This window comes from Miscanthus floridulus, chromosome 3, assembly GCF_019320115.1.
Source record: "Miscanthus floridulus cultivar M001 chromosome 3, ASM1932011v1, whole genome shotgun sequence".
Lineage (NCBI taxonomy): Eukaryota > Viridiplantae > Streptophyta > Magnoliopsida > Poales > Poaceae > Miscanthus > Miscanthus floridulus.
Genome location: NC_089582.1, coordinates 113,657,647 through 113,669,348, shown reverse-complemented (window position 1 = coordinate 113,669,348; position 11,702 = coordinate 113,657,647). Strand labels below are relative to the sequence as shown.

The following is an 11,702-nucleotide window of genomic DNA, read 5'->3' as shown; positions in this document are numbered from 1 at the left end:
CATGCTTCAGCAAATCCTTCACCAAATCAGTCTCATTGGCCATCTTGGTGATGATACTTGTGGTTGTTAATGGTACTTCTATTTGCAATTGTGGTTGTAGATGATGGAGCACTTGGATTACTTATGGACTTATTTGTGATATATTGTGAGACATGTGACGTTTGTGATATATATGTGACGTTAGTGATATATATGTGGTGTTGGTGATATATATGTGTTGTTGATGATATATATGTGATGTTGGTGATGTTTGTTATATATATCTTCTGTTTGTTTGGATGGGATGTAAAAAATAAATAAAAAAGGTTGTTTTCAGTCACTTTGCCAAGTGCAATGGCCATGACACTCGGCAAAGTGACTACCTGGAAACATGCTTTGCCGAGTGCAAAGGCCATTACACTCGGCAAACATGACAGATTTGCCGAGTGCCACGGGCCAAGCACTCTGCAAAGGTCGCATGTTTGCCGAGTGTCTTGACAGGACACTCGGCAAATAGGCTACCTTTGCCGAGTGTCTTGCCGGTGGCACTCGGCATAGTGGCCACCTTTGCCGAGTATCTGAGTCAACGGCGCTCGACAAAGCGGCGACCTTTGCCGAGTGCTTGACCTTGACACTCGGCAAAGCCGCCGTCACGGTGGCGCTCGCCGTCACGGCGACTTTTCTTTGTCGAGTGTCAAATTAGCACAGTGCCCGATAAAGTGTACTCGGTAAAAATGTCTTTGCCGATAAAGTGTTTATCGAGTGTCCTTTGCCGAGTGTAACACTCGGTAAATGCTTTGCTGAGTGTATATCGGCCAAAGAAGCTGAATCCGGTAGTGACCTTTTATAGCTTCTCTGTTCTTGCAGATTTGCTTCTTTGTTTACGCATGTTTGCTCGTATGTCGATGTACAAACCTGCGAAAACACATGCTGTTCCGTGAGGGCTAAGTTGCCACCAACGTGTTTACGTGAAAAGGCCCTGGATCGCCCTAGCCCAGCGTTTGTTCCTCGAGGATCAATACACTGATAGGTGTGTTCACGGACAAACAGATTATGCAGCTTAGATTTGGCTGGTTTTCTTCTGGGCACACGGTGAACCCCCCAATTCCACGGGTCCACTCAGCCGCGGGGACGAATCCCTCCTCGACAACGTAGATGCGGCGCAGCCTATATGACTCTTCCCGACCTACAGTATCCACCCATCCACACCGCAAGCCTCGTCCTCTTCCTACCTGCTCCCCCTGCCTTCCTACCTTTCGTCCTTCGTCCATGGAGTCCGCAGAGATCGTCTCGGATCTAGACTTCATGGAGGACGACGATCGCCTTCCAAAGGTACCAGATCCTACACGCCTTTGGTCGACCGCTCTGTCCCAGCTCATCTCTTGTTTAACTGTACTGCCACCCCATACTATGCTTGCAGGTTCCAAAGGTTCTTAGGATGAGCAGGAGAGAGATGTTTGCTCTAACTGCAAAAGAACTCAAGCTCACTATCCAGTTAGAGAGAACAACGCATGTTGATGAAGGCATGTACGTCACCGAGCTGGCCATTGGCAATGTGTTGGCGAGAGAATCTTATGATAGGGAAACGAAAGAGTTTTCTGGAAATCCTGCCCTTACAAAGAACCTATCAATTGAGAACGCATACCACACTGTACTAAAGTACCTTGAAAATGAAAAACGAGTCAAGATAGATGACTATAATGCTGAACGTGTTTCAGAACTAAAGCGCGAGGTGTTTCGCTCTAGCACATGGCTAATGCTGTACGAAGACAAAGCTAACAAGCTAAAGAATGAAATTGGTGCAAAAGATATGCAGCTTCGTGAGTTCTTGTGCTCGTTTGAGTCCGTGTGTCAGGAGGCTTCAGCCATGCTTCCGCTCCTTCCTTCCAAGCAGGAGGCATCCCCAGGAAAACGAAGACGGAGGGAGATGATTCCTAGCAGCAGGAAGCCAGATCCGGCATCGGTTCTCTTCAGCCTGTCAAATTCCTTGACGAAGCTGCGTGCAGAGTTCCTCTCTCTTCTTCGAGCTTCGATCGACGACGTGCCTCTCCTTCCCAAACAAGATCAGAGCTCTCCCAACAAATAGGAGGCACCTGAAGCTCTTTCACTGGCCTACGCTGTTATTTTGCTGAGCAACTCAAGCTAGCTATGTTATTAGCTTTTTTTAGCATTCTCGTAGAAACATTAGTGCACATGGGACCTGCTTTTGTGACCTACAGCTTGCTTGGGATGTATCCAGTCGTTTGTGACGTCCTGGACTCTGATTTTGCGCTGCTTGAAAGAGCGGGTTAACGTCTTGTCGTGTATTAGGGCACGTACAACGGGCCTGAGGATGCGGTCTCTATGATGTAAAAATTGCGAAAAAACGCCCCCGTTGGCAGCAGTAAACGAAGGAAGAGAATGGAGCCGTCTCTTCGCGAGACGACGGCAAGTGCTCGTGCTCCGAGACGCGGTGGCCGACGCGCGGATCAGCTGTACACGCAGGCGAGAGAAAGATTGCGCCAAAATGGTGCCTCCTCTCCTGCTCGCAGGCATATTCAGCGGGCAGCAGCCACTGCCGGACCTTCACGCGCGGCCGTCGCCGGGCCTCCACCCTCCAGCCGCGGGCGCCGCCAGGCTTGACCGCCCTGCAGCTTCTCCTCCAGATGGAGTGCGCCGGTCTCCGGCACCCTTCATATGTCTAGCACGAGGGAGGAACCAGCAGCGGCTTCATGGCTAGATCTTGCGATTCACCCCCAACTGTACTCCCTGCTCATTGTCATGGTTAATTTGATATTATTTTCAGATAATAATAATTAGTTTCTCTTATTTGTAACAATTAACTAACGCTTGAATGGGTGGCTGTACCTATTTTACTTTTTAACTTATAAGTAGGTGACTTATTTGGAACCAAACAGACCCTTACTGTTGCTCCGGCTGCTCTCTTTGCTCTTGCACCAGACCTCGCCGCGGCCGCGCCCTGGAAGCATAGCCACCTATGGGGGGCTCCTCATCGGTCACCGCTGCGCGGGCGCACCTGGAAGCGCCGCCACCTGCGGGGGAATCGGCCTCGACCGCAGTGGCTTCCTCGGGAGCAAGCGCGCCGACCTAGGGGACGCCGACCCCGAGCTCCGCCCTGCTCCCTTCTCCGCTCACCCCGACGGATCTGGTGTCAAGCGCCCTAGCTGCCTCCCCTCCACCCACGCAGCCCCCTCCCCACCAGGGCGAGCGCTCCGTGCGGCGACCGCCGCTTCCCGTGCGCCTCTTCCACCTTCCCCGCGCGCGGCGGTGTCTCCCTCGCACGCATGGCCGTCTCCCTCGCGCGCGGCACGACATCCGCGGCCAGATTCGAGCGGCGATGGGCAGATTCAAGCGCGCCAGCAACCGCCGCCTCCTTACCTCCCCGCGCGGCCCGACCTCCAGCCTCCAGGGCGAGCGCGCCGGTGGCGACCGCCGCTTCCCGTGGCTACCCTTGCCTCCTGCTCTCCCCTTCCCTCGCTCTGTGGGCCTCGGGCCAGCCTGGCACGCTTGGCAGGTCGTGCCTTCTCGGGCCGGCCCGGCCCGAAAAACGGCTCAACAGGCCGTGCCTAGGCCCTTGGTCAGGCACGACGCCCGGCTAGGCACGACCCGGATGGCACGTCGTGTCGTGCCGGTCCGACCTCCTTCGGGCCATGCCTGGCATGGGCCCGTGCCGTGCTGGGCCGGGCCGGGCCGTTGGCCATCTATAGCCAGACCAGATGCACTTGTCTGATCGTGGATGGGCCAGTACCAGGATGCTGGATGGATCGTCAAACGCCACGTTAAAAGCTGGCTGTGGGAACGTTTTTCGTCCTGTTCATTTGGCTTATAAACCGTACTTTTTCAATTAACGAATATTTTTTTCTCTCACAACCAATCAATCAATAGTATTTTCAGTCATGGCTTATCAGCCTAACGAACGTGACATTCGTCGCCGTATCACGTAGGATAGGATAGGATCACGCAGTACAGTAACCGTTTCCCGTGGACCTTCAGCTAGCTATGCCTGTACTGCAAGTGTGCACGTTCAGTGGAATCCACGGTCCTGGCGTTCGAATTTCAGTTACAAGCCACAGAAAAATTATTTGCCCACATCGCACGATCACAGGACCAAAGCTCAGGTTTTTACCCAGGCTCCGTCTAGGTCTGGGGAACACGATGAAGCGTAAGGCCAGAGGCACGCCCACGCCCAGGGGCCAAAAAGGCACAAAGCAGGTCCCAAAGACTCGTCGCTCTGACCGTCTCACGTTGTTCGTCTCCACGGGCTCGCGTCCTCCTGTCCTCACCGGCGCCCTCAGCGGTCCATCACGCACGCAACGGCAAGATCTAGCGCAGTTCCGTACCACCCCGGCCCGACTTCGCTTTCGGGTAGGACCACACCTGCCCTCCCTTTCCTATAGAGGTGCAGACTTAGGTCATGTTTAGATTTCAAAAATTTTCACTTTAAAGTATCACATCGAATTTTGCGGTACATGCATGGAGTACTAAATGTAGACGAAAAACAAAACTAATTGCACAGTTGGGTGAGAAATCAAGAGACGAAACTTTCGAACCTAATTAGTCCATAATTAGACACTAATTGCCAAATACAAACGAAAGTGCTATAGTAGTCAAAACCAAAAAATTTTGCCAATTAAACGCGCCCTTACCACATACAGTGGATATCATCAATATTATTTTTATTTTTATTTTTCTATTTGGATACATGTAGATCGGATGGATATCGTTGATATTATATTTATTTTTATATTTCTATTCGGATGCCGATAGATTAGATATGGATTGATATCACTAATATTATATTTAATTTTATATTTCCATTCCGATACAGACGACGTCTATATCCAATAGAATACGGATAGATATGAACACTATAAATATACAATTTGAGTATTTAGATTACCAGATGTTTAATATTCCCACTCAAATGTAAACATATCTAAACTCCTCTAAATAATTTCGAAATCGAATAATCCTTAACATTTGCGCCCCTACTTCCCTCTCCAACAAACCTTTTTCCCCCCTCCACCACCACGGGAGCGACTGAGCGAGTGCCCTAGAAGAAACCGGCCAAGGGAATTTCCTCGCCGCCCCGCCGCGCTCATGGCCCGCATTGATGGATCTACTTGGGCGTCCCATACTCACCGACGCCCGGGCCCCACGTATCGCGGCTCCACCCGTCATACTCGCGCGCACGTGGCTTGTTAAAGCTAAGCCCTTCCTGACCCGACGCCGCCCGCAACTCGCACCTCCCAAAACCACCAAACCCAAACCCCCCGTTCAAAACGGAGCAGCGGTAGCCTTTATCAAAGCCGATCGCCGTTCCATCATCGCCGCCGCGGCTGCCCTGCCATCCATTGGCGCAGCGCAGCGGAGCCCGGCCATGGAGACCGACGAGAAGAGGCACGGCGGGAAGGAGGCGGCGGCGCTCAGCGGGGACCACCTCTGCCACGTCTGCGGGTACCAGTACCCGAACCCGCACCCCAGCGCCAAGCTCCGCCGCTCCCACCGCAAGCACTGCGGCAAGGCGCTGCCGCCGGCGGCGGCGGCGGTGGCGGAGGTTGAGGAAAGCCGTTGCGGGGGTTGGGGTTGGCGTGGGCGAGCGGGAGGACGGCGCCGGCGACCGCAATGCGGCCGGGCGGACGGTGCTCGGTACGTCCTGGGGTTTAGCTGGCGCTTCTCGTTTCGTTTTATCTGGATTCAATGGGTTTACTTTTCCGTTCGGTGGTTCTGATGGCCGTGCCTGTTCGTTCGTTCCGTTGCAGGTGGTGAAGGAGGACGACAGCGAGAGGAGATTGGCACGACCGAGGCCAATGGAGGAGGCGCGGCGTTGCTCGGATCTGCGGGAGAAGTTGACACTTCTGTGGAGGACAAGGTGACTGCAGCAGGTAATCGCTGGTCTTTCTCTCTTTGTCCAGGGCTTGCTGCTGTTACTTCCTTCATTTGCGTCCTGCGTTTTGGGATGTTACAAATCGAAATTGGAGTTAGGTTCAGAGGTTATGTAAACCGATTTGCATAGATTGTGGCATCTTGCGCTTTTTGTTGTTTTGCCCGTACTGCATTTTGCGATACATTGAAAAGGGAAAAGCCGCAAAAGGTTTGGCTGCCTTTCCCCTCTGTTCCCCGGTTGAAGAGGGAGGAGGGGCGCAAAACTCACATGGGCATAGTGAGATGGTACTCGTGTGGGGACCTGGAATAAAAGTCTGCGTGGCTCTTGGGTCGCATTAAAGCTCAAAGCGTGGGTACTTTCTCGTTTTCCTTGGAGTTGGGGAGATACTTTTGTGATAACGATGCAGTACAACAGTTGGAGTGCGTTGTATTTGTAGCTTCCAACTGTAGATCTGAACTTGGCTAGTAGTATGTTATTACTAATATGTCAGTAGTAATTTCATACTCCAGAAGCTGAGATCTATGTGTATCCGTCGTCTCGAATCTCTCTCCTTGTCTCATGGAAATTTGTTCCCTTGATACTGGTCAGCTGTAAGAATTCGTTCCTTGTCTTTGTGGACATGTACATACATTGGATTCGTTCTCTAGTCTGCTATAGGATGAATTTGTTGGTTTCTTGGTTTTTGGTAAACCATCTGTTTTTCTAAAAATCCAACATATCCGCATAGGTGGGTAGGATTTCTTTGATCTTGTCGTTGAAGACTTGTTTTCTTGAGTCTGCTACTTTGTCGTGGCCCTCCACCACATGTTGTCTTATTTGCAAAACAGAAGTGTTACCATTTCATTGTGTCTGCATGCCTTGTCCTTTTTAAAAAAAATTATATATATGTCATCTTCTTCTCATACTTGAACAGATCCCGTCATTTGGGGCGTTGACAACGTTTGCCACAATTTACTGTTTTTTCTAATTGTTATGACTATGTGTTATTGATCAATTGTAAAGTCGCTGCATTGGTAGGTCTTCTAAGTTCAGATTATTATAATGCCGCGATTGTGAGAATTGAGGAGCAAGCTACTGTTTGTGTCCCTTTTAGGCTTTAGCCCTCTAGATTGTCAACTTCGTTCCCAAGGAAGCTTCTGCAATGTCTACTTGAGATCATTATTATATTAACTAATGCCATGATATGTATTTGTTGTCGGGTATCAGTATTATTAACTGTTAACCTGTTACTTGCATGATTTATCGGTCCTCACTTATTTTACTGTATGGACGACATTTTTCTCATGCCTCAGTATTCACAGTGTCATTGTGATTTTACTGTATGGACTACTGTTATAACCTTTTGTGTGAACAATTAATGAGCTAGTGAATTCATTCTTAATTCATTTTTTCTGTGCCTCAGATTCCCTTTCTTTCACACTTGTTCCTTGTATTTCTTTTCAAATGCCTCATAATATTCACTCAAGTTTCACTGGGCCTATGGTTGTAAAGTTATTGATTTGTTTGCATCTATTTGTATTGTCAGCAGCATTTCGTTCAAAGAATATCGGATCATTTTACCTTTTTATTCAAGTTATGTAGACTCTGTGTTGATTTGTCTTTGACAGAACATTCTTCTCCTACCTGTACTGGAGCTCAAGTCATTGCCACTGAATTAAGTGAAGACCACCTGATTAACTGCGGCAGCAGTGAAAATGTTTTTCTTGAAGATACTGGAGCACAAATCGACGCCAGTGAATTAAGTGAAAATGGCCTTGTTGACTGCAGCAGCAATTCTATTGAAATTGTAAACGAAGGCAGTGGAACTGAATTACTGATTGCTTGCACTAATGGAAGTCAAAATATTGTGGGACATCCAGCTGAGCGAGAAGACAGCTTTGATGAATACCAAGATGCATCTCCGTTTCTTCATCAATCAGATTCTGAAGATGGCGCTGCACCAAGTTCAGTATTTTCTACAGAAATGAATAAATTGAATGCTATTTCAGCAGGGTTAAGTGTAACTACAAATGTAAATTCTCTAGAAACAAATGGATTCCTCAAAGATCAATTTTCTGGAGAACCCAATGTGACAGATTTATCTGTTGACTCCATAGTTGGACGTAATTTGGAGGAAGGAGCTCTTAGATTGGCTGAACATGAAGTAAACCCAAAGCTTGAGGATCCATATGAACAAGCTGTGAATGTTGACTACACTTGCACAGATATGGTTTATAGTAAATCTGATGAAGCATCTGTTCATAGTGAGATGATTGGTTGTTTGAATGCTTCATCCCTTCAGGAAACCCGCCTGGTAATTTTGGAACCAGAATCAGAGTCTACATGCTCAAGAAAGGTGGAAGGCTTTATGGAAGATAGAATGCATGTTCTTCACACCTTGCCTGAAGCACCACCAAGATCAGAAGTAGTGGGATCAGATAATGTTCAGTTGGAAACAATAACCAATCCTAGCAATAACCCCATGCCTGGTGATCTGAATGTTGTTTGCACTGATAATACTGCTACAGATTGTTCCATGGAGCTCTCAAGACAGAACTGGAGTGTTGAGGATGTACCAGATAATAGTCAACCTGTTGAGAATTCTAGCAAGAAAACTTTGAGATGTCCTGCTCCTGGTTTTCAAGATGATCTTCCTGTTACCAAGATGGATGGTCCTCCTCCTCCTGTTACTAATGTGGCTGATGTAGAATTCACCTTTGAGGAGAGGCCACAGACAGATACTGTAGAAGAAAATCTTTCCATACATAAGACTAACGGGTTCACTAAAGAGGAAGTCTGCAACAAGCAGATTGACCCTATGATCCCTGCAGAAGATCAATTTTCTACGAGTCAGAAACATGACACTTCACTAATGGATCAAGCATCTTCTGTCAAGAATCCATTTAATCTAGACGATGACAGGAATGACGACTTATTTGAACTTCCCACTGAGAGCTGCTTTTTGGAGGTACCAAATGTTGTTGAATCAAGACAGCAAGTTGACTCTACATCCCTAATGGTGGGTCAACCAACGGTCTCTAACCAAACTAGGATGGTGGAAGTTCAACAATGCCATAACTCAAGTAAGAATTTCTGACTCTTCAATTAGACATTGTTTTTATGTAAGTTTGCACTCATGAACTCTGTTGTATACCAATTTTTTTGCTCGTTACTTTCTATGAGCTCACATATCATTTAGGGAATGCACACTATTGTTGCGTTGTAAAAAAGTCCACTGTTTTGCATCCTTTGCCAATTTAATTGATGGCTTTTAGAAAGCATTGGTCATAGCTAAGCTAGAGATGGATGCTTCATCTTCATTTCTAGTTTGATTGATCAGGCATCGCAGTACTGTAGTAGTATAGTATGGAGGGAGTTTATCTAATCCCATTGCCTTGCAAGTTTAGACTGTACCTCTGAAGTTGATTGTACACTGAGACCTGTATTGTAGTCTCACAGTATTTCCATATCCTAAGATATTTTATTTTGAGGCACTATATTACTGTATGTTTTTTCTATCAAACCTTTAACTTTGAATACATAAGGTTTTATGCTAAAATTTGTTGGACATTTATGCAGATGAACGCATATTATCTGCATCAAGTGCCAGTGAAAATGGTGAAGTAGTTGGTCCAGAAGACGTTCCTGTCAGCAGTAGTTCTGAACTGGCGAACAAGAGTTGCTTGACTGACCATGGCCTGCAGGAAAATGGACATACAAGTGGTGATATTTTTGTGCCATCTCAGGCAGCCTCCACGGAGCTTATGCAGGATATCAGTGCACTCAGTGAAGTTGACGAAATTATGCAAACCGAAGATGCTAGTGCAAAGGACATGACTGCAGTATGTAACATTGATTGTATTGAAATGAACCAGGCTGTCAACACTACAGCAAATGATACATATGCAGCTAATGTTGAAGAAAAGAAGCTGATTGAAGGCACCGCTGCAGGGATGAATGAGGTGCGACAGACAGATTACGTTGAAGAACAGACACAAGCTAGCGACACAAAGGAGTTGAGCGCAGTACAGATCATAGGAAATTTTGAAGAAAATAAGCTGACTGAAGATACTGATGCAAAGGAGACTAACGCACGGTTTAGTGCAAATGACATTGGACACAAAACACAGACTGCAAAGGAGATGGCTGCAGCAGAAAGCACATGTAGCGTTGAAGAGAAGCTGCAGCTGAACATCATGGTTGGCCAAGATGGAAGCAACAACAAGCTGAACGAAGAGATTGCATTGACAGGTGCCAAGCTGAATTCAGGAAGAGTTCGTGTCCCGCTGAAGGTCCTCCTCGCCGAGGCAAGCATGGAGAGCCAAGTGAAGAAACCCAGCACCAAGGAACGAGTGTTGTCGTTCCGGCACCGGGTGACCAAGGACAACAACTTGTCAGTGAAATCGGGGTCACCCAAATCTGGCTCTGACGACCATCATTGGAGCTCCCCAGCCAAACTGCCTCATGAGGACGTTGACAAGAGTTCCAAAGAAAAGAAGCAGCCGTGGATGCCGTTTATCTGCTGCCACTCCGTGCGCTGATGACACCTCTCCAGATAATATATGGCATCAGTCGACAACTCTACATGTGCCGCTGTAACTAATGCTATCCGTCTTTGTGTAGATAGTCTGTGCAATCAAAATGGGTTTGATATATAGTCTAGTATCAGATATTTTGAATCAGTGCAATTTTGATGTATCCGCTACCTGACTTGTTAGACATTTGCGCATGAATCTGTCTTTATGTTCAGATTCAGCTAGAGTTTCTGTGGACTGAACCAGGCCTGGGATCTTGTTCCGGATTAAGCTCAGTGTAGCCTGCTGGTAATTGTGCGCCAACTAAAAGAAGCAAGGTAATAACGAAACGATTGCATATTCATGTGAGTGCCGCTTGTGATGACAGTTGGCGAGAGAAATCAGAGGGGTCCTTGGTGGAGATTGGCCATTGGAAATTTGATCTAAGTTATAGTCGCACAAGTATTGTGTGCTATTCTACATACTTAAAAGATAATTGCACGTTATTCGATTTAAAAGATAATTTCACCTTATTGGATTATCTAGACGCGATGATTTCACCGTACTAGATTATACCAGACACGCTCATATTTGTGGACAAATTTGAAATGCTAATTTTCATATTTGTTGACGGAGGGATTACTCCATCAGTTCCAAATTATAAAATACATTATTTAAAATATATCTAGTCATGATATATATCTAAATACATAGCAAAATCTTTAGAAATGTTAAAACGTCTTTATAGTGGAGTGAGTACATTATAGTTTACTTTAGCTTTTCCCAAGTCAATTTTTTCTCTCGAATTTTGACTAATTTTGTAGAAAGATGTATTAACATCGATAAAAACCAAATTAGTTTATTTAAATTGTCCATAAAATATGTGGATAGCGAATTTTATACATATTTAAATTCATAGATGCTGGTCTCCAAACTCCGTTCGGTCCAAAGCGGCGCGGTGCTGGCTCTCTTTATCAAGTAGATTTCAATCAATACTACTCCCTCCGCTATGAATTATAGATTTAGCAAAATCTATGCATTTACAAAAGCTACAATTACCTATAAATTAATACTAAAAGATTATTAAATTTTGTCCTACTCCCTCCATCCCAAATAAATTTATTATGAAAATATATTCAGTGATTCATCTAATAATACAAATTATGCGTCATAAATATTAATATTTTCATAGATATTTGATTAAAGTTGAAAATGATTGGCTTTCTAAAACGTGAAAATGATACCGACGAGGGGAGTATTGGTTAGCGTTCTCTTTGTATATTTTGTTTACCTTGATATTGCTGGGTTGTATATTGAGGAATTTTCTTGTTTGATCATGTATC

The 11,702-nt window shown here is 46.2% G+C and overlaps 1 protein-coding gene and 1 pseudogene across 1 annotated transcript; both read left to right on the top strand.

Annotated features, from left to right (window-relative positions):
* The first annotated feature begins 2,485 nt into the window (after window positions 1-2,485).
* LOC136544243 (protein transport protein sec31-like) lies at window positions 2,486-3,549 on the top strand. The gene is made up of 2 exons (XM_066536470.1): window positions 2,486-2,629; window positions 2,920-3,549. Exons 1-2 carry the CDS (start codon window positions 2,486-2,488, stop codon window positions 3,547-3,549), a joined length of 774 nt encoding a protein of 257 aa, XP_066392567.1.
* Window positions 3,550-5,233: 1,684 nt separating this feature from the next.
* LOC136546557 (uncharacterized) lies at window positions 5,234-10,683 on the top strand (annotated as a pseudogene).
* The last annotated feature ends 1,019 nt before the right edge of the window (window positions 10,684-11,702 follow it).

Excerpts from the sequence above, each read along its gene's own strand:
- LOC136544243 (XM_066536470.1), top strand. The coding sequence starts at position 2,486 with ATGGTGCCTCCTCTCCTGCTCGCAGGCATATTCAGCGGGCAGCAGCCA. Across the intron at positions 2,630-2,919 it reads CAGCTTCTCCTCCAGATGGA|ACCTCGCCGCGGCCGCGCCC; the intron begins GTGCGCCGGTCT and ends CTCTTGCACCAG.